This window comes from Lissotriton helveticus, chromosome 4_1 (genome assembly GCF_964261635.1).
Source record: "Lissotriton helveticus chromosome 4_1, aLisHel1.1, whole genome shotgun sequence".
NCBI classification, from domain to species: domain Eukaryota; kingdom Metazoa; phylum Chordata; class Amphibia; order Caudata; family Salamandridae; genus Lissotriton; species Lissotriton helveticus.
Window position 1 is genome coordinate 822398322 of NC_136063.1, and position 23580 is coordinate 822421901.

The 23580-nt window shown below is 43.5% G+C and overlaps 1 protein-coding gene across 2 annotated transcripts in view; it reads right to left on the bottom strand.

Moving 5' to 3' along the window:
• LPIN2 (lipin 2) overlaps positions 1–23580 on the bottom strand; it is a 608403-nt gene that overhangs the window by 469150 nt on the left and 115673 nt on the right. For both annotated transcript variants that reach the window (XM_078687465.1, XM_078687464.1), the window contains exon 2: positions 20693–20893. In XM_078687465.1, coding sequence (XP_078543591.1) covers positions 20693–20884 — 192 coding nt within the window. In that variant the 5' untranslated portion in view covers positions 20885–20893. The remainder of the gene's footprint in view (positions 1–20692; positions 20894–23580) is intronic.

Genomic DNA, 23580 nt, shown 5'->3' on the forward strand with positions numbered 1-23580 from the left:
GAGTGCAACCTCACTATAATGTCAAGAATTCACAACTCGGAGAAAACACGCCATAGAGTTGTTCTAGGAACTAAATCAAAGGTAGACAAATACAGAATAGAGTCGGCCCCCCCCCCCCCGCCCAGGGCAACTGTCTTCCAATACAACAGCTGTAATTGGAACACTTGGTCCATGGTGCAAAGGGACTCTTCTAAAGCCTGCCTGTAGGGGGGGATTAAATGTCCTTATCTGACAATCAATCCTGCAATCTCCCCAAGGTAACCTTGCTGAACAACTTATGAGTACTGTCTATGAGGCTTATCGGTCTATAGCTTGTGGGATGGTCATGATTGCCCTTTTTAGGTCTCGGCCTGCGTAGGCTGCGCTTGCGCAGTCTCACTGGCGAGATTTTATGTTTTAGAGTATGGGGCTTAAACCCGCCCCTCTTCTCCATTGGCTGGCTTCCTAAACGGAGGCCAGCCATTGGAGAAGACGGGCGTTTTTCCTTTTAAGCCCAGTCTTTTTCGGATTGAGGGGTGTGTTTTTTAGTTTTTTTCTCTCCTCTTCCCATTGGCTGGAACTTTACATTCCAGCCAATGGGAAGAGGAGAGAAAGAAAAACACGCCCCAGTCCGAAAATGACGGGGCGTTTCTCCGAGGCATTTCTGCTTGACCTCGGAGAAACATGGTGGTGTTCGACTCTTGTAATGCTGGGCCTGAAGATATCCAGTCTAGGATAGAATACTGCATGCTCTTTCATTCAGTAAGAATGCCTGCGATGCAATAAGTGCAGCCACCTCCTTCGCACGCTCAAGGCATCGTGTGAATATGAAGGCTTGCTTTTAATACACGTGGCACACGAGTAGCTGAGAACCCAGAAACAAAATGTCAGGCCTAATTCTGGCATCGCAGACTGGACGCGTCTTCGCCCGCCTCGGAGACGAGCTGTCAGTCCGTCTCGCGTCCTCTCCCGCCGCTCGTCCCGGCGCTAGTCCTTGCAGGGGATTCTGGCGCGCCTTCTGATCAGAGATGACGAAGGCGAGGATTCTCTGTCTGAAAGTTCCGGTATCCCTTGTTCTTTGCATTCTCTCCATAAGACTTTGAAAGGCATCCATCTGCCATTAGCACCACAAAGATGACCCCCAAAATGTGACGCATTATACATGTGGTCAGCCCTACGTTACAGTTCGCTTATCTAAACTGGCCTGTCCTGCCAACTGTCAATACTAAATAATACCATGGCCAGTTACCAGCTCTTCATTGAGCTTGATTTCAGGCTTAATCTGTGTCAATTTCCTCCAAATCATGTCCTCAACTCATTCGGAGCACGTAAACTTAAATTGAATTATACAGCTTTCATATTTTACCGCGGCGGCGGTGAACATGAATAATACGATCAAGACCCCCTCTTAATAAATTTGTAGCGAAAATAAGGCTAATCGTAACACGTCACAATTAATTCACATGTATTCTGGCTAGCACATCAAACTTTGTACACTCCAAGATTGCGACAAATTACCAAGGACTGCCTCATCAGCAGGAGCACAGTCCTTCTACTACTCTTTTATTTGCATTTCGTAACAAAGGCCAACAATAAGCTTTGCATATGTTTACCAGCAAAAAGTCAAGTCCCTCTACTACTTAAAGATGGCGCTCAAGCATAAAGCCGCTACACCGCCGCGCCGTTAGCAAGGATGAATTGAGCCGTCTACCTAATCAGCAAAAGTAAGTCGGCGTCGTGCTTTCTCCCTCGCCGACCCGGACTACAGACTATTTCCCCCTTGCACTTGCTGCTGCTTTGTTTTCACTGTAAAGTCAGCAAGGCTTATATAGTTGCTGCTCTCTCCCCGGATGTGCCTCACCTCCGAGCCTAAGTTTAGTTCTGCGCTCGTCTTTCCGAGCCGGAATAAAGGCCCGCTCATAGTTAACATGCCCAAGCCATTCACTGGCATTATTACCGGTAAACACCATGCTAGTTTTTCGGCAAGTTATTCACAGCTTGCACTCCACCTCAAATGAATGACATTACAGTGTTTCCATATTTGAGGACTATTGTACTCTTTTCCTTTGTCAATGCCCCACTCATATTTATTTAACTCTTATCGAGAGACTGTTTTCCCCGGTTTTCCTTTACTTCCAATGTCAACTTAACTAGAACCCGATTGTATAGCCATAAGCATAAGCTTTTAATGTCGCCATGGATTAGGTGGCTATTTGGAAATAGTACGCTACCCGCTTGCGATCCAGTACTCGACTAAGGACCTATCTAAACCAAGAGTCTCTCCAAAACCCTCTTAAAAGCCCTAGTTATTGCAGTTATTGCCATCTTCCTCTCCCCCTCCCCCTTCGCGGATGTCCAGTGCCTAAATTCCCTCTCTTAAGAGTATGTGGGATTTCCCTCACTCTTGCGTATCACATTGGAGGAGAGGTGTTGGGTGGGGGCTTTTATTCATGTCTGGGCTGCGGCCCCCCATTGCTCGCACAGAGAGCTGCCTGGCGGTACTGCGGGGGAGAGGGTTGGCAGTGAAGCAAGGCGGAGTGGGCTGGCACCGGGCAGCAAGAGATTCGGGGAGGGGGCAAGGCTGGAGACTGGGCAGCGTAGAAACAGGGGGGATGGGGGACAAGAGAGGACCATCGTGTGTGAGAGACAGTGTGTGTGTGTGAGAGACAGTGTGTGTGTGCGTGAGAGAGAGAGAGAGAGAGACAGTGTGTGTGTGTGTGTGTGAGAGAGACTGTGTGTGTGAGAGAGACAGTGTGTGTGAGAGAGAGACAGTGTGTGTGAGAGAGAGACAGTGTGTGTGAGAGAGAGACAGTGTGTGTGAGAGAGAGACAGTGTGTGTGAGAGAGAGACAGTGTGTGTGAGAGAGAGACAGTGTGTGAGTGAGAGAGACAGTGTGTGTGTGTGTGTGAGAGAGAGAGACAGTGTGTGTGTGAGAGACAGTGTGTGTGTGTGTGGCTCTGTGTGTGTGTGGCTCTGTGTGTGTGTGTGAGAGACAGTGTGTGTGTGGCTCTGTGTGTGTGTATGAGAGAGTGTGTGTGTGTGTGTGACTCTTTGTGTGTGTGTGGCACTGTGTGTGTATGGCACTGTGTGTGGGGGTGTGTTTGTGTGTGGGTGTGTGTGTGTGTGCGTGCCGCTCTGTAGTGTAGCTCCTATTTTCCCAATAGGCTCTGCGCATTGGAATAGTACCTACAGCAGTAAAGGCCTAGGCCAGACGTTAACTAGGTCTACTACTGTCGATACTAGACTTAATTTTTGGGTTTGCCAGCTAAGCTCAGAGTTCGCTAGAAACTTTCTCGAATGTTCAAGGAAGGATGAACTCCCCTGATTAGACAAGAAGGGATTTAGTTTCTGACAACCATAGAACATGACAACTTTGCTCTCCCCTAATCAAGAGTCAATCTCGAGAGTCGTGTGAGCACAAGGCAATTATTTTACTCAGTCAGTACGTGCATTCTTAGTCTCATCAGAATGTAGAGAAAAGGAAGAGACGGGCGTGTTCAATAAAAGATGTTATTTATTGATCAGTCTCTTTTCTCGTACAAGAGAAATGGATCGATATTATTGCAATACTTATAGTTAAGTAAAGTGCATACATTAGAAGCAATAGTATAAAATAATACTGTAAAAACATTGATATGGTTTCTGAGCCATATGATGTTTAAAATGATTAAAATATATTTACATACACATATACATTTGACTAAACGTACTCAACTGGTGTTTCTAAATACGCCTACCCCGTGTACCTGACCTAAGTCTAATGCGTGGGCGGGAATAGAAAGTTACAGTTTAGTTTAAGTTTGTTTTTGCCAAGTGAATAACTAAAGAATTCTCTAGGAGGGGTTATTCAGTTCTGTACCTGGAATTTAGGATGAATGAGGAATGGTATCTCTTTCTCTGCTCTCGATATTCCAGGCTGCCTGCGAGGGCTGCCCAGAAGCGCCGGTGCTGGGTCTCTCGGCTTGAGATAGCAGCGCGTCTCTCAGCGCGTCAGGAAGGCGGGGCTGCTGCCTGCGGGGTCTGCTTCTGCTCTCGGCTTCGGCAAGTATGGCTGCTCCGTCTTGTCACCACGCGTGTGTTTGCATAGGGCAAGGTCGGCAATATTTATACCTTAAAGGTGCCGAGATTGACGTAAGGATGGACATAGGTACGTCAATAAAGATGTCATACGACTTGCTCGTTAGCACATTCTTTACTAAAGTTCTCTGTGAAATCAAAACAATGGCTGCACGGATTATCCAGGTTGTCATAGGTTTGATTTGTTATGAGAACGTCGTATGCCTTATCAGGGGCTGGAGGAATATCGCTTGTCTAATTAGATCTCAAGCGTTATGACCTAATCAGATAACACGTTCCTGTGCCGTAGTGTGACTGCGTCAGATAACGGTAACTGCATCATGGGGGATTTCTTGCCTCATGGGCTGACTGTTAGTTAACTAGCTAGTAAGTTTAACCAGAATAGGGTCAGGAATAGGGGGATCGAATCAGAACCTATAGAAATACACGACACCCACTCCACGCTAACTATGGTCATATCTACTAATCTATGCATAGTATAACATAGTACAACATACTATAGAGTATAGTGTATACCTTACCACCCCAAAATACATAAATGCATTTCGAAATTTTCAAATATACTGAAAAATTGCAGTCATATATATTGTATGCACTTAAGCTATGAATTAAATGCAAAAGTGAACACGCATTGTTATGCATTATTGATTGTTGGTATATGAGAAATACACATGAAATGGCTCTTAATATGGCTATACAGAAAAAAAGTCGAAACCATTTCATCACATAAAATCTATTGCGAACATACCAGCGGGCAGCTAAAGTCTATAAAGTCTATAAAGTATCTAAAATAGAAATCTTAGTTCTCTAGGAATAGTCTCTTACTTTAAGCAGAAAATCAGTGTCCCGGGAAAAAATATATAGAAAAATATTTTAGGGGCTTGCTGAAAAAAAGTTGCTGTCCGTGAACTGGATTGTAATTGTTCATGTGACTTTATTTTTAAAGTTGAAGGCCGAATTCAGGGAACGCCGTGTGCGAGTTTACTCAAAAGTCTCTATTTCTGTTCCGGAGAGAACATCATATCATTCAGGCTTTCGAAAAAACTGTCAACAGCTTCATGGGAAAGTTCCTCTAAGTCGGAAATAGGGGTAACCATGCATTCATGCGCATGATTGTCTCCATTGACATTCTGATTTGCATTGCTGACAGAAGGTCGTACCTGTTCGATGCTGCTTTCATCTTGAACTTCATTACTCTTCAATCGCAGTGGTGAAGATTCCAGGAATGCCGTCATCAGAATTGGCAGCCTTTGAGGGCAGCACAGTGCGTGAACCTTGGTAGGAACCAACAGTGTATCTGCATCCACCGGCGCATCCGATTGTAGCGTCAGACAGGTGTCTAACACGCATTCTTCTCCGCATAGCAGACACCTTAGTACAGGTAAAACACACCTTTGCCACATTGGTCGAAATGATAGAAACCAAGTCATGTTTAGGTCTCTAAGCCGGGATAGTCCCAGGATTTTTGATATCCGGTCCCGGTATCCAATGGCTAGGATCGTATCTTCCATTGTCGCGAGAGTTTGATCTGTGACATGGGTTGCCATAACGAAAAATAAGGACTAGGAATAGGATTCCTGCAATTAGTCCTAGGATCAGGGGAAGTCCGCCAAAAATCGAATGGACGAAGTCTGGAAAAATACCCAGTATGGCTTTGAATGGTGTTAATGCCATCGAAAATACTGTCTTAAATACCTTTGAGACCCCTGTGGTATCAGAAATATTTAAGATTTCGCTCAGGATTTCCGCGAAATGTACGGGGGAATTAGTTGATAATAATGTATGTATCTCTGCAGTCGTCCTTGCGACTTGTAGATCATACGTTTCTTTAGATGACGTGAGCCTTGTAGGCGTCTGAAGAAGCACTGTTTTCATTCTGCTTAAAGTGTCTATTCGAATAGAAGTAATTTTCAAACTGGGCCATGCCCTCGCCTCCCTGTCTGGAAAGGAGCTGGGGAACAAAGAACGTCCACAGCACTTGACCTTCGCCGTCGTAGTGACGAGATAAGGAGTCCCGGGCATAAGACTACAGCATCTGCGGTCTACAATAAGAATGTAACTCCCATTATAGAGTCTTTGAAAGAATGGTTCTATTTCAGTTGCAGGTGCGCCTTGCTGGTGACATGAAAGGTTGTATGAATTCCCTTCACAGGCTCCGTGCAAACTAATACCGTTACACAGAAGCGTGCCGCTTAGTGACATAGCACAATTGATGCCACTAAGAAACACTTTCTGTCCTTTGTTACTGATACATGCATGTGAATAGGGCAGGTTCCATGTTGTTTTAAGGTACCCCTTTCCCAATTTCTCGTACATGCCAGCCTGTATATATTTTTGGCAGTATTGAAACCTGAAGGTTGAGATTGGAATATTTATGATTCCGTGGATTATCCATTCACTGACAGGTCGTTCTGACATTGTCAACGGTAATCTTTCTAGTTTTTCAATGCTCAAGATTGTATAATCAGCACCCTTCTGCGCCATACCGATTTGTCTATCAGTAAGGTTAAAGATTTGAAATAGTGACGTTGTGTTGATTAAACGCCAAGGCACATAGCCTGAACGCAGATTTTGTAACGTCCAGCCAAGCTGTACAATAGAACGCAATTGTGACTGACCATGTTGTAATAACAGTAAGTCTTGCGATAATATATCGATTGCTGAAGACACAATGCTGTCCAATGAAAAAATTCTGGAGGACAGAGTCATTAACCCATTGTCCACTACAGAAAGTGATTTTTCCAAATTAATACGGTCAATTTCCCGTATTCTTTCTGCTGTCTCAATTTGAGTAACCTTCCAGGCCTCATTGTATGCTGCATATACAGAGGCTGCTATGAAACGCTTTTGACGCTGTTTGCGTGGTCCCATTATGAAATCACGCAAGTCAGCACCATCAGTAAGTAAAGTTAGGTGTTGCTTAATTTCAGGCAGTGTGGAAGTTTGTAGCCATTGAAGGCATAATTTGCCCACACTGTAGGTTGTTATTATCCCTGGGTGATGTCTTTGGGGATATCTAGGGTCTGGCCTGTTCATTTTGAAACCCTGTGTTTTATTCAGGAATCTATCTTGACAGTTATTTGTATCTGTGGGCCAGATCAACCATTGTTTCCAATCAGGATGTGTTCTGTTTTGGTTAAGTATATGGTTTATGTCTATTTCTTCATCTGTTTCAGAGTTATTGGTAAACATTGTTGGCTTTGGAATAGACAGGTTATTTAAATCTTTGATTTTGGCTAAGCCAAGACAGGTGGTTTGTTGAACGGTGTCATTTAAAAATATCATTTGTTCTGGGATCATGCAGGCTCTAAACAAAGCTTCTATACCCTGTACTTGCCATTCTTTTGTACCCCAAACACTTTTCAAATCAACATGTTTGTCCCAATAATCAAATCCAAAAGTATTCATTTTTTCAAAGAAAGAATCTGAATATATCAATTTTGTGTTGGTTATCATGGTTTTCATCCCTGTCTTGTTTGACAATTTGTAATAAAATGTTTCAGCATTAGTTATGTTAAAACCTGAAAAATATGAATATTTGCCATACACGGTTCTAGAGCTCCCTTTTGGAGGTGTAGCACAATGTTCCCATTGATTAAAATTTAAAACATTTCTAGGTTGTGCAGATTTATGCAAGAAATGGTTACCATAATGGTTATAGCAGTACATGCTGTCATAATTTGTAGAACCCTGCAAATAATCATGTTTTGTAAATTTAGCAGACATTACTAAGTCAGACATCATATTGTTTATACTTTCAAAGTCCCAATCATCAGCAAATGAGTTTGGTTTTGCAAAGTCACTCAAGGAGATCTTGATTTGGTGTGGATATTTCAGGATCTCGACCGGACCATAAATTTCATAGTCAGTGTTGTCCCAGGCTACCCCACCAGATATTGGAATTGCTGTGAAGTTGGCTGAAGAAAGTTCTGAAGAAAGTTCTCTTTTCTCGACGTGTGAAGATGTGTGTGGTTTGAGCACCAAGTTGATGTTCTGACTTGCTGTGTCCATTTTAGCATATTTTCCCTCAATGAAGCGTCCCAAGGTAAATACCATGATGAGCCAAAGTATGAGGATAAATGCACCAAAACCCACCCAAAATTCAATCCATGGAGAAACTAGATATGTTTCTTTCAGTTGTTTCAAAAGTTCCTTCGCTTTGTCTTTAAAGGATTTTGATGATGGCTGTGTCTTTTGTTCGCTGAAGCCTTCAGAGGAATCATCGAAGTTGATGAAGTAACCGGATGCAGTTCTGTCAATTGTTCCAATTGGTTCAGGATTTTTGTTTCTTGCATTTTCACTTGGTACTTCTGTATAGATTGGTGTGTCTCTGCTAAATGTCTTTATTTGGGTTTTCAGAGGTCTAAGTTCTATTGCATTGTTGCATAGTCCTTGTTGTTCTTCTGTAGGCGTTTCGAATGTGATGAGCCTCTTTGATAGGACCTCTGTACTGGTAGCAAACCTTGGTGTTCTGCTACTTATTGGGAGTCCACTTGGCCTACTGTTTGTTATCGGCCACATGTTGTGGTTTTACCAGGTCGATGGATACAACTCGGTTCTCCTTTTTTCCAGCAAGTGGCGGTAGTACAACTGATCTTGTCCCGTTGACAGACAATACAGGAACTGCTTTTCTGTAAGAAGGCCCAAATTCCTTCTTTACCGCGATCTTCTCCCTGACTAGATCCCCGACTTTTGGAATCCAGACAGGTCTTGCTGGGACAGGTGGTGATTCTTCAGTGGTCGTTGGCTGTTCTTTCAACTGTATGTTGCTCAGGTCTTTTCTTGTTTAAGTCCTGCAAAATAGCCAAACGGTCTTTGACATCAAAGCTTTTTTCTGTTACCACTGAAGTCTGACTATCAAGGTCAGAGATCAACATCCTAGTTCCGAATAATAATTCGTACGGACTGAATCCCTTCAGAGAATTTCTTGGCAAGTTATTTAGACTACGTTGGACACTTATTAGATGTTTGACCCACCCAGCTCCCGAACCTAATATCCTTTCTATTATAGATTGCTTTCTGTCTTGGTTTTTTCTTTACACCATCCCATACCCTCAGGAAGGAAGTGAGAAGATTCCCGCTGGGCTGTGCTCATTTGGCCATTCTTTCCCCCCCCCCCAGGCTGGATTGCCTGAGAAAAAGAAAAAAAAAATGGTCGAACGTAGCATGCTCTTAGCGTATATGCCATTTAGACTCGCAAATCTTGTATAACAGTCCGGACGTCAGCCGAGTGCTGTGGATCTACATTATAAGTGGGAACTAGCCTGTATATGTTAATCGCAAGCCATTCTTTTTAGTGGTGATGTTATCTGCCTTGATACGACGAGGTATTAAACTGCTTCTCTCCCCACTGCGATCTCTGTTGCAGTTTGGGCAGTTTTTTACAAACATGGTGTAGTGCAGGCTCATGCCTGGCCACCAGTACCGTGATTGTAATTCTTCCAGAGAATCTTTTAATTTAAGGTGTCTGAGACCCTCGCCCATGTGTGCGTCTGCGATTAACAAGTTTCTCCTGTCCATGTTTGGAATCACTCTATCCCCCACTCCAGGGATTCGAGCAAAAGGAATGGAGTTTGCATCTATGATGTATGTGTAATTGAGTGGATAGTTGATCGGTAACGCCGAGCAGTCGCCTTTTGATGACGTTTTTACTGCCAGCACTGTTTCGCCGTCAATGTATTTTAATGTACGCTTTTTTCGATCTACGGGAGCCGGTTTACTGGCTGCCGCTGCGGCTGTTTCAGCCAATGAATTCCCTACAACGTGAACGCCATCACGCTGGTGACTCAGTGAGTCTTTGGTAGTTCTTTTTTCAAAAGAGCTACCTGTTCCCAGAGCAGTCTCTGCTTTATTGGTGCATCCGTGTTATCTTTGTAATCGTTCTGAATCCAGGTCTGCAAATCCTTGTTATATGCTTTGACGCAGAAATATGAATCTGACACTATAAGTGTCGGGAATTCGCGATCCGCATTATCTAGCGCCATTTTCAAAGCTAATATTTCAGTTTGTAGTTCTGAATTAGTTTCTACTGAGTGTGATTTTGTTAATAGAGGTCTTAGTTTACCTCCGTGCCACACTTCTTTTGTAATCTCACATGTGGGATTGTATGCATGTTCTCCCCAAACGGAGGGTTGAGCATGTCCGTCTGTATAGATTACACAGGCGTAATGTCGTAGAGGCAGAATGTCGATTGGCAGAGGATACGTTTTTTCATATTTTAGATTTTTTAATTCTTCTAGTTCTGGATCAAAGAAGTAATATACTTTGTCCGTTGTGATTGAATTTACCCATTGTAACCATTCTGGATCCAATGTTGTTGTTGGTAAAGTACACGGTGTTGTTAATGCCTCAAAGGCTGATTCTGCTGTTCTGACTGTGATATGTCTACCGTCAGCTATGTCTTTTTCTCTAGCTATTGCGGTTGGAACTGCTTGAACAATTTTTCCTTTGTTGTTGAATCTCTGTTCAGCTTTTGTGTACAAATGTGATTTGAATGCAATTGGTACCTTATCTCCCTCATTAGAGGTTAGGTATGTGAATCCGTATCTCACTGGGATGACTCGGATCACAAGGTTGCGTGTATTATCACGGGTTTCTAATTTTGTTTTAATTAGCATGTCTGTTTGTAAGGATCTCAAAATTTCTGTGTGTGCTTGAGTCCAACTGGATCTTTTAAAGTCTGGTTTAATTAGATCATAAAGGGGTTTGACCCTTTCTGCGTAATTTGCAATGTAAGTTCTTCCGAAATTTAGGAAGCCTAGAATTGACTGTAGGTTTTTTAGTGTTTTAGGAGCTTGGATTACGGCACATTTCTCTAGGAAATTGTCTGCCAGGCTTTTGCCTTCACTTGATAACTCATATCCTAAGAATAGGACCGTCAGATGGGCAATTCTGGACTTTTTGAAGTTGAATTTGTAACCCTCTGCAGCGAAACCAAGTATTATGGTGTTCACTCTTTTCAAGTGAGTTTCCAAGTCATCATCTGTTAAGTAAATGTCATCGACATAAGATAATGCTTCATCATCATATAGTTGTAGTAATTCTGTTACTCTCGCTGAGAATACCCCCGGGCTGTTCTTGTACCCCTGGGCTAACCGACAGAATTGTTTTTGAGTGCCATTTACTGAAAATGCAGTTAAATATCTGCTCTCTGGTGCTATGTTTTGACAAAAGAATCCGTTGGAGATGTCCAAGGTTGTTTTGTATTTTTTGCGCACTATGTTATTCATTAGTGCAGCACTGTGTGAGTTTTGCACTGCAAAAGTTTTGCAACATGTGTTAAGGTGTCGGTAATCCAAAACTAGACGGTACGAATTGTCTGGTTTGGAGACCGGAAACAAAGGATTGTTCATTTGTGAGGTGCAAGTTTCAATCACCCCCTGGTATTCTAGCTGATCTAGTATTTCATTTACTTGTTTTTTAGCTTCTTGCTTAATTGGGTACTGCCTTTGTGCAGTTGGTTGTGATTTTAACTGGACTTTGTGAGGAGGAGAATCCTCATCCCATCCTACGTGATTTTTATATAAAGCAGGTGCTAAGGCCACTGCCCACTTTCTAGCAAGTGTGTATTTTTTATGAATCGGTATTTGATTCGAGAAGGCAGGCATAATTACTTCTTCGCCATGAGGGCACTCCCTGACAAACTCCGGTGGCCAGTCTTTTTCAGCTAGAAGGATGTCATAGCCCTTGGATAGGTTATCCCAAAATAGTCCCCTTATTTTCCTAGTCTTATCTCCCTCTATACGTAATGTTATCTCGTATATTTTGTGGGGCTTGCTAACTCTGGTATCTGCAGTTTCCACTTGAAGGTATTCATTCGTGTCCACTGTCTCCAGATGATTCATAAGGACTTTGCGAGCTATGCTCACCTCTGCTGCGCTGTCTAGCATTGTCTGAGCCCATTCTCCGTTTTTCAGTTGTGTCCTCAGTATTCTCGGCATTGTTAACTACCTTGATACTGGCTACCTTCTTTTTTGGAAATTGTGATTTCTTTTTCAGTTGAGCAGGTTCCTTGTCTTTGGACTTGGCGTGCTCTTCTGATCGTCCTCTTCTTTCCGATTTCTGCGAGGAATTCTGAAAAGATTGAGACGGACGTGTATCAATGTCTTGATATCTATCAGGTTTTTTAATATTATCCCTATTTCTAAGGTTATATCTATTCCCAGAGGGTTCACTCTGAGGTGACCTTTGTCTCGGGTTTGGAGATTTCTCTCTTCGCCTAGGAGACCTTCCTCTGGACTGGAATTTCTTTTCTTTAGGATTGGATTGTTTATTTCCATCCCAGTTCTTTTTTGGTGAATTATTATTAAAAAATATTTTTTCTGGACTGGTAGTCAGTTGCGGTTTTACTGGTATTCCACCTAGACTATCTCTGCCTAGTTCTTCATAGGATTTTTCTATGATTCTGGCAATTTCAGCTGGTTGGTCTGCTATATCTGTCTCTTTTAACCTCTGGCGGATCGCCACGTTTGCTGCTTCACCCTTTATGTTGGCTAGTAATATAGCCGAGACCTGCTTGAAGTCTTTCAGTAATTTCATACCAAGAGTTAAAGCAGGTTCTGGACCATATTCATCTTGAATTTGTTTTAGCACATCTGGTATTACCGAAATGGATGGAACACCGTGCGTTTTTGTGTAGATGGAAGCAAAGACTGTACCCCAAGTGTCACAGTCCTCAATGTGTGGTGCGATTCCCATTGGGAGACATATAGTCAGAATCCTGTGCTTTTCTAATGGGGTGGTGTCAGGAAACACCGCCTCTATTTGGGTGATTTTCTGTGCCAACCAGAATGGTATCTGTTCCCGTTTAGCTGGAACTTTACCTAGGCAGGATTGGATGTTCTGTGGTGTGATTTTATTTGTGTTCCCCTGGTGAGGGGTCAGCTGTGGAATTTTAATCGCTGGCTGAATTGTTGAAGTCCGCATTACATACTGAACTAATTGTCTGTGAATTTTTAGTAGTTGTTTTAGCTGTATTAATAGCTCTGGTGCAGTCATCTCGTCGATGTCTGGATGTGGTGTGTATCCGGCTAAGACCGGCCACGTTGCTCCTGGTCTTCCTAAAGGACCGAGCCTTGTAATGTGATTATTATGTTTTAGGGCGCCATCAAATAAGAGCAAATGCTCTTGGAATTTGAGTGGTACTTCCACCTCCTCGAAAGGAGTGTACGTTTCAGGAGGTTCCTCTACTTTGTAATAGTGGAAGTACTTTGTTACAGCATTTGCTGCTGGAAAATGTATCCATGTATAGTATACCTCTGTCTGCCGATATTCGTGTGCCTCAATTACGAATATGACTGTGCCACCTCTAGGTGTCAGTCCATTTTCTATAAGTTTTAAGGTTATAGATCTCCTTTTGGCGACCTGGATGAGTATTATATCCGGGTCTGCTGTTTGCATGGTAGCATCAGCATCTGCTATTTCAGTAGCTAATCTAATTGCCTCTCTTTCTCCATCACTGTCTCCCATTTTACTGACAGGATGGTATTATTTTTATTTGCAGATCAGGTTTCTTTATGGAAACAGAGATTAGATGCACAATATTTTGGAACACTGTTTATCCTTCAACGTTGACTTAGACCAAGAACCATACATAGGAGTTCCCTCCTGCGAGGTTTTGGAGGATATTATAACCTTTCACCCACTCCAGACGTCTTTGGAGTATTTGGGAAAAGGGGTCTGAGTGAGAAAGCACGACTGAGTTACTCTAAATGTCTTACGTTAGTTTTATCGCCCTTTCCAAACGCGTTGGGCGCCATGTAGTGTAGCTCCTATTTTCCCAATAGGCTCTGCGCATTGGAATAGTACCTACAGCAGTAAAGGCCTAGGCCAGACGTTAACTAGGTCTACTACTGTCGATACTAGACTTAATTTTTGGGTTTGCCAGCTAAGCTCAGAGTTCGCTAGAAACTTTCTCGAATGTTCAAGGAAGGATGAACTCCCCTGATTAGACAAGAAGGGATTTAGTTTCTGACAACCATAGAACATGACAACTTTGCTCTCCCCTAATCAAGAGTCAATCTCGAGAGTCGTGTGAGCACAAGGCAATTATTTTACTCAGTCAGTACGTGCATTCTTAGTCTCATCAGAATGTAGAGAAAAGGAAGAGACGGGCGTGTTCAATAAAAGATGTTATTTATTGATCAGTCTCTTTTCTCGTACAAGAGAAATGGATCGATATTATTGCAATACTTATAGTTAAGTAAAGTGCATACATTAGAAGCAATAGTATAAAATAATACTGTAAAAACATTGATATGGTTTCTGAGCCATATGATGTTTAAAATGATTAAAATATATTTACATACACATATACATTTGACTAAACGTACTCAACTGGTGTTTCTAAATACGCCTACCCCGTGTACCTGACCTAAGTCTAATGCGTGGGCGGGAATAGAAAGTTACAGTTTAGTTTAAGTTTGTTTTTGCCAAGTGAATAACTAAAGAATTCTCTAGGAGGGGTTATTCAGTTCTGTACCTGGAATTTAGGATGAATGAGGAATGGTATCTCTTTCTCTGCTCTCGATATTCCAGGCTGCCTGCGAGGGCTGCCCAGAAGCGCCGGTGCTGGGTCTCTCGGCTTGAGATAGCAGCGCGTCTCTCAGCGCGTCAGGAAGGCGGGGCTGCTGCCTGCGGGGTCTGCTTCTGCTCTCGGCTTCGGCAAGTATGGCTGCTCCGTCTTGTCACCACGCGTGTGTTTGCATAGGGCAAGGTCGGCAATATTTATACCTTAAAGGTGCCGAGATTGACGTAAGGATGGACATAGGTACGTCAATAAAGATGTCATACGACTTGCTCGTTAGCACATTCTTTACTAAAGTTCTCTGTGAAATCAAAACAATGGCCGCACGGATTATCCAGGTTGTCATAGGTTTGATTTGTTATGAGAACGTCGTATGCCTTATCAGGGGCTGGAGGAATATCGCTTGTCTAATTAGATCTCAAGCGTTATGACCTAATCAGATAACACGTTCCTGTGCCGTAGTGTGACTGCGTCAGATAACGGTATCTGCATCATGGGGGATTTCTTGCCTCATGGGCTGACTGTTAGTTAACTAGCTAGTAAGTTTAACCAGAATAGGGTCAGGAATAGGGGGATCGAATCAGAACCTATAGAAATACACGACAGCTCTGTGTGTGTGTGTGGGGCTCTGTGTGTGTGTGTCTGTGTGTTTGTGTGTGGCATTTGCGAGAGATTAAGCTATTGGCATTGTAAATGACAATGCCATTTATTTATCTGTTTCCAAAACCAACACATAAATAAAAAGTTTGTCATTTACAATGCGAATAGCTCTAACTTTTGCAAAGGCGAGACCGTTGCATTGTAAATGCTTGTTAAAAATGCAGATAATTTCAGCCCCAGCCCACGTGGGCACCTTTCATGATGGCATTTAAAATTACTTTAAAAATAGGTGCTCCAAAAGTCCAACTCACTCAGGAACAGATCCCCAAGAATTTTGTCTGGCCCGAGGGTTTTGTTGGAAACAGTGCTCCCTTTGGCCAGACCAAGTTCCTCTACTGATACCTCCCTACCCTCGGGATCAAGAGATTGAACACACCCTGCAGAGACATCTTCTTCATAGGCTACCTCTGCCCACAACAGACAGTTTGATAACCCCAGTGCCCATTGTTTTACATGTTAGCCTCAGCAATTTTCCAGGCTGCATATAAAAGCTGGAAAAATGTGCGACCCTTTCAGTTGCTGATATGTTGTTTTCTATGATGCAGAACCCATCCTTGCTGCAGAAGACACCAGATGTGAGATTGAGCGCTGACCATTTGTTCTTGCAGCCTGTAAGAGGTCATTCCAGATCTCCCTTTCCCAGTCTTTTTTGGCAGTGGAGAGTGCTTTTTTAATAGGACCTTCTGTTGGCTTGAATCAAAGATCTTTCTTGCTTTTTTATTTCAAGAACCAAATTAGTCTTGACGTCTCTACATGGTCTATTATATTAGGATAATGGGTGCTTTCTATCCACGGTTCGTCCTGAGTCAATATAAAAATGGTTTCTCAGTTTTAAGAACTACTGATTGTGCACCTCAATTATCGCTCCTAGGGAATTACACACATCCCCAGCCTGGTTCATCAATAGAAGACCCTCCATACTTTCTGCAATCAGTCTGTGAATAACACTAATAAGCCTCCTGACAATGCTTCAGACTGCTTAATTTTACCCTGCATCTTTTACTAGAAACTCTCAATCTTCTATCAGAGAGCTCACCTTGACGTTTAGGTTGTAATCTGGTAGACAGATGCAACTTAAGTGTTGGGGCATAGTAGTCATTCTCGCAATGGAGTACTAGCAGATCAATCATGGATGGCCATAGTCTAACACCCAGCAATATGTAATAGATTAAGCTTGAATTGTTAGTCCTGCTAAAGGTATAATTCCCTAACTTATTAGAGTTTGATCTTCTGCTGCAAGCGTGTAATCCCTGGTTTACCGCAAGGGCATTGATTTGTAATGCTATATGTGACCATTTCTTGATAGGAGGGATTTATAGGCAGGCTGAACCAAACAGCATACTCAACGGCCATGATTGCCTGGCTATCGATGCTCAGGGGTTTAAAATGGCACTTAAAATTATCCCCCGTCCCCCCCGAAATTTCCTTACACTATTTGGAAGTGAAGCTAAAGAACAAGTTATTTACCTTCGGTAATGCATTATCTGGTAGAGACTCTATCTAGCTGCAAAATTCCTTATCTTTGAATTTCCCAGGCGCCAGGCTGGATCCAGAAATTTTTGCTGAGCAATGTCCCTTGCGCGCAACGTCGGGTGGCTGCATTCGGCTCCTTGTGACGCCGATGGTGTCGGTTATGACGTCACGGTGCCTACATAGCCGCAACCCAGGTGCACAGGCGTCAGTACTTTTCGTTTTTCCACGCCAGAAGCGCAGAGCCACAAAGTGACTGATGTAAACATGTGCAAAACTAGGGTCCTGGAAGGGGAGAAACCCTAGTCCTACAACATCAGTCCGCAAAGCGGGGAGGCATGAGTGAGGCTGTAAAGAATCTGCAGCTAGATAAGAGTCTCTACCAGATAATGCGTTACCAAAGGTAAGCAACTTGTTCATCTGATAGAGACTTCTAGCTGCAGATTCCTTACCTTTGAATCAGATACCCAAGCCATACCATTCCGGCAGTGGGTTGTGACTCATGGTCTAGACTAAAAAGTCTTGCAGGACTGAGCGGGCAAAGTGCCCGTCCCTGCGCACTTGACCATCAGGCAATAATGTTTTGTGAACGTGTGCAATGTGCCCACGTCGCTGCCTGACAGATGTCTTGGACTGGGACACCCCGAGCCAAGGCTGCAGTCGCAGCCTTTCCCCTGGTGGAACGGGCCCTTAATCCCTCAGGGGGCTGCTTCTTCGCCAAGACAGAACAGATTTTAACGCAGAGAACAACCCAGCGAGAGATGGTTCTTTTCTGCACTGCCTTTCCCCTCTTTGCTCCCACATACCCCATAAAGAGCTGGTCATGCACCCGAAACTCTTGTGTGGTCAAGGTAGAACGACAATGCTCTTTATGGGTCCAGTCAGTGGAGACGCTCCTCCTCCTTAGAGGGATGTGGGGGAGCAAAGAAGGTGGGCAAAGTGATGGACTGATCCAGATGTAATGGGGTCACAACCTTTGGTAAAAAAGATGCCCTGGTGCGAAGCACCACCGCGTCCGGAAAGGACGTAAAATAAAGAGGCGAGCTGGATAACGCCTGCAACTCACTCACCCTCCAGGCCGATGTAATCGCCTCTAAGAAGGCTGTTTTGATGGTCAACAGCCGGAGGGGACAATTGTGCAAAGGCTCGAAAGGAGCCCACATCAGGTACGTGAGGACCAAATTAAGGTCCCATTGTGGCATAACAAAAGGCGTAGGTGGAAACAATTGGCACAGCCCCTTCAGAAACCTATTTACAATAGGAGATTTAAACAGACGGTTGGCCTGGCAGCCGCAAAAAAACAGACAGAGCAGAAAGGTAACCCTTGAGAGATCCCAAAGCAGAGCCCTGCTTGGCAAGGGTAAGAATGAACAAAAGGACAGTAGAAAGGGAAGCAGAGAGAGGGTAAATAGACCTTTCTGTACAATATAATACACATTTTTGCCAACGGCATGCGTCTATCGATTCAGTGGAGGGCCGCCTGGCCACCAGAATAACATTACAGACTTCGGGAGGAAGGTCAAAAGCCATCAACTACCGCCGCTCAATCTCCACACATGGAGTCGCAGAGTTGATCGGTTCGGGTGGCAAACACTCCCCTGCTGCTGTGACCGAAGATCCTCCCAAAGGGGCAGCCTGATCGGAGGATCAACACGCATCCTCAGAAACTCTGGATACCAGACTCTCCTTGCCCAGTCTGGCGCCACAAGGATGACCTGGGTCGAGCCGCTCCTGATTTTCTTAAGAACCCTGGGCAGGAGTGGTATGGGCGGAAAGGCGTATAACAGACCTGAGCTCCACTCGCAGCGAAACGTGTCACTGATCGATAGCCGCCTTGGAAACTCCAGTGCGCAGTACTGCTGACATTGCGCGTTCTCTTCGGAGGCGAACAAATCTAGCCAAGGGTCTCCCCACTGCTGAAAGAGACCTTGCGCCACCTCCGACTGGAGACGCCATTTGTGATCCGCTAGGGTGAGGCACAGCAAAGCAATAACATATCTTTGAACGAGTGCTGCCAAAGCATATGACACAGTGGCTACTTTGGTGCCCGTTTGAGGTAAGTCTCCATTAACTATGCCAAACTTATTTGAATAAAAATGTCTCAGTGGGCTTGAACGAGAGCTGCTTTCACACTCCTTTCTCCAGAGCCCAATGCCTGCGAGACTGTGTCAGTGCTTACTGTTCTGTCAGACTTGCAGGCTCCCCTGCATTGCTCTCGCGCCGCCTCACACTTGTCGGCAGATCATGGTTTTCAGAGTGCTCTTAAGCTCCCTATGCACTTTGGATAAGTCTCGCTTCAGCTGTTTGTTCTGGCCGTTCACTACAGCCTGGCCTCTGTTCTGTTTCAAGCACACACTGCAACAAGGCCGGTCACATGCCCTCGCTCTTAACGGACGTCCGTGTCATCCATTTGCCGCAGCACTGCTCCCGCTGACTTCTCCCTTCTCGGACACGCTCTGCTGAGGTTAGGTTCGGAGTCTCTTCCTTCGTCGATGCCTCTTTCACTCTCAGCACGGCTCTCTTTTCTTGCGCTTGGGTCGGCCTGCTCCTCCGGTCGCCCTTCAATGCTGTTCGCACGCTTGAGTTTGTGGTTGGGCTGATAGTTACCTCTGCCACAGCCTTCTGCCTGCCCCGTTCGTCACCAAAATTGTTGAATTTAAGACTCGATACTCGAAGTCCATTTACTTCATATGTAGATTTATTGAGGCAGAGGTAAATCCAATCACAGCTTCGCCTGACACAGCTTGGCCCTCAACTGTCAACTCAAAACCAGAACCGTATGACCTCATATATTAAAACCTATATACATTACAAAGGAATGCAGCCCCAGCCTATTTGGAGCTGGCTAAGTACATCAAAACAGCTACCTAACAGGGATGAGTGCAAGACACCATATAGCAGGAATCAGTAACCTTAGATATTTTGTTGCCCGCAGCAGTGACACCTTAAGAAACTAAAATATATTGAGAACTTACCAGTACAACACTGCATCCAAGTACAATTCCATAGAAATATCCCATAAACAAAAGAAAACAAATCTTTGTCACTCGTTCTCAAGACCCTTCTCAATGGATCGTTCTGGACTTCTTGCTTGCAATAGTGTATGTGAAAAAGAAGAGATTATTACCTGCAAAGTAGGAAGCAAAAAGAGGCTGCCTAGCACTATGCGGTTAGCCTATTCTGTATGATATCCATCAAATGAGTCTCTGCAAGATAGTATCACAGTGAGACAGGCATTGGAGTGCCTGTGATCTGTAGAGAATGCAGTTTCTTCCAATTTGCTGCTACTGCTTCAGGCAGCACCAACTCAGACAAACCATCATACAGAAAGGCCTGCCAATTATTATTTCTAGAGTAAACCTTCACTACTGAACATTCATTTGAAGACAAATGGCATTAGTTCTCATTAGTATAAGGCGTGCTACAGTCAGCCTGCCTCTATATTTCTTACCCATTAGTAAGGGCACTATTAAGTGTCCCGTGGAGTTTCAGGACCCACTTCCAGGTCTACACACCAAACAGATCAGATGTTTGATGATCTCCAAGGCATAACATGGCGTTTGTGATGTCTCAATACACCAGAAGGTCGGTGATCACGAACTGAATGGAGAATCTTAAAGAGTCATCTGAGCATGTTACAGAGTTCACTGAGACTATGCTAAAAGGACACTTGGACGAATATGGAGTTTAGTTACAGAGGTGTTGTGCTAAAGTCCACTGCTGTGGAAGAAGTGTTAATTCTCAATTCCACATTGCAGGAGGCCCAGGCTCTTCAAATATCATTATGAATGTATTAGCCCATGTATAAAAACCGAACAACATTATTTTAATCAACATTTTAACATGGCCAGCAAACACAAGATGGCTAAAGCTAGAGACGGAAAATACTTCAACATGGTATATATCAAAGCCATCAAACCCTGCCTTGATGTGAAATGCACCATCACCGCTTATTACCTCAAACCAAGATTCTGTACTCACCACTTTTTCCTTTGATCGCAAAACACCAAGTTTTCCAAAGCGGACGTGGAATGGGGAGCACTGGAATGTGCCATCTTGCTGCCGGACAACAACGACGTCAATGCACCCCGAAAGCGTAGCCTGGTTGATTCCTTTGTACAGCTCCTTTACAGTGACCAGGACTTGACCTGCAAGCTGCCCCACGTAGTTCATGGTTTGGGTCTACAAAAGGAAAACAAAAAAGTGAACGATTGGAGTCTACATGTTTTTACTTTAAATCAGTAGTTGACTTCAGACTTCTGAAAAAGAAAAAAAAAATTAACTCAACAGAATGAGCGAATGGTCCTTTCTGGTTTTGGTGTGCTGTAGTATCAAACACATAATTTAAACAAATAAATACAATATTTAATCGTGAAGCTAAATAATAAAATAATAAAATAGAACATAGTTTGAAAAACACAGACCAAGCCATGGGTCATCCCTATTAGAAACATACTTCAATAATTAAGTCAGCAGAGCCATCTCATAAAACCTGCCGCAGCTCGTGGTCTTAAAAGTTAATTGAGGGGATATGGTTTTAAACTGCCCAACAAAGTGTGCATATGAATTTGGGAATGTATCCCTGTTGTACCCATTAGCAATTAGCCATGATTAATAAGATTTCACGCTTCCGCAAAATTTTAAGAGGGTTTCCAGATATCGGTTTGGGAGGTTTTTTTATGTCAAGGACTGATGTTTACTAATTCCTGCCTCCATGAACAGAACATACCCACACAATTCTGTGACGGGCACAGATATGCCCAATTAGGAGGGAGTGCACCCAGGGATCACTAATATCATGCCATCTTAAGCAAAAGGATTATTGGTAGAATTGGCAAGACACTACAAAATGGCATCCTTGAGCGGATCGTGTGTTGCATTCCTCCACTAGCCCATATAATAAGTAAGACATAAAAAGTAACAAGGCTTTTATTGAGCAGTTCCAACTCTGCCAGGGAGTTATGCCTATGACCTCCTGGCTTCAATTAATGTAGTTATAGAATACTTTTGCTTACTCATAAGCTAGGAATGAAGGAAACTGGACGGACAAACATTACATCCTGACGAATTTCTAAACGTTTTCGCAGTGCTTTGGTTGATTAGGCAGTGAAAGTGGCATTTACGACATCAACAAAATTTCATTTTACACGAATTTATTCCCAATTAAATGTATGCCTTTAATTTTTATGCTATACATTTGCGAAATTGTGATTTTGCCTTAATAGGGTAAACCTGGCAGTATCCAAGGATTACACCATAAAGATTCCAGCAGAGTAAAACGCTGTACTGTACATTGTCTTTTACGTCAACCTTGAAAAGGCAACATGATTAGTTGTATTTAAGTTTATGCGTTTATATAGGGTAGCATGCCACTGAAGTAGCAATGAGGCGTGCAAGGTGCTGATTACAATCACATTTTCCCAAGGAGCTCCTCGTTTCACTATCATTCCTGATTAGTGGGTCATAATCTATTTCTAAGAGCCAAGAATGTTTCAGTGAGGCAGGAAAACAGCAGCATGTGCGGTTTCCCTGCTCCTCACCTGGCCTGCTGCAAGGTCGTGCACGGCACGTGAATCACTGATAAGATTGCGTGCCCTTTGTGAAGCAACTCGTTGCAGAGTAAATAAGAATGGACAGCACGGTGCTGCCTGCAATGCCAAGAATGTATTTAAAGTAGAAAGCACTAAATCTACACAGCATATTCTACCTATCTGAGTTAACAATCCAAACAACTACTGCAGCAGTGACAATCGTGCTGCGCCACGGCAAAAGGCAGAAATACCATAGGGAAAATCTCTTCACTTCCGTGGCCTACACGTTCAACCCGACGCTCAAACTATTCATGGACAGGCCCTCCTTTTGAGTGTCTTGTCCCCTGCTTTATCAATGCATGTCCAATCTGCTCTGGCATATTTTTTTGCAATTCGCTGCTCTGCCTTAAAGTGTCCCATCATTTTTCCCCACACATCCAAAACTTCAAGGTGCCCATTCCACCCAATCTTCTCCTCCTCCACAGTATGTCCAATCCATCATTCCAGCGATCCTGTTAGCCTAACCACACAGTCCCCTCCCCACACTGTATGGCCGACCACCTCCCCTTTCCATGAAATTACAAATTCTCCTGAATTCCCAACAAGTTCTTACATTTACACGTCTTTCCCTAGCAGACCCTCTTCTGGTGCTCACATCAGCATGAGGAGGTCAAGCCTGACACTGAGATGGGTAGCATGTCACTGTGGTGAAGAGCCCATGCCTTCAGCTGTGGTAGCACAGGGTTCTCCAGATGCACAAGGAGGCTCCAGCAATGAAACTGGTCTATCCAAATAGAATGCTTCCACTGGATAGTTGATGGGATGAAAGAACCAACTCATGCTTCAGTATTCTATTATTCGCATGAAATAGCTATACTCTGATAAAGTTTTTAGCTGGGGTGCATTATTGTACCATGCATACAACTGAAGCAAAGCCATTTTCCATAAACGTTAGTGAACTTCATAGGATTAATTATTATAAAAGCCCCGTGAGGTAAATAATAAGTCACTAAAACCCTGATCTCCTGGAAAAACGCTTCACATTATATATATTTAGTCAATTAAATAATCTTTTCTCTGTACAATCCCGGAGTGTGGCTTTTCTTTGCACAACAGCGCAAGGTCATCTGGATATATATATATATATATATATATATATACATATATATACACACACCAACAAAAAGAGTTACCCCCCCCCCCCCCCTGGAAGAGCCATCACGCATGTAAGTTTTGCCATAGGAATTTTAATGAAGGTTGCTCAATTGCAAGTTAAACTTCACACACAGCTTCGTTTTTGCAAGCCGGACGCGTTTCGTGCGCGCTGCACTTGGCAAA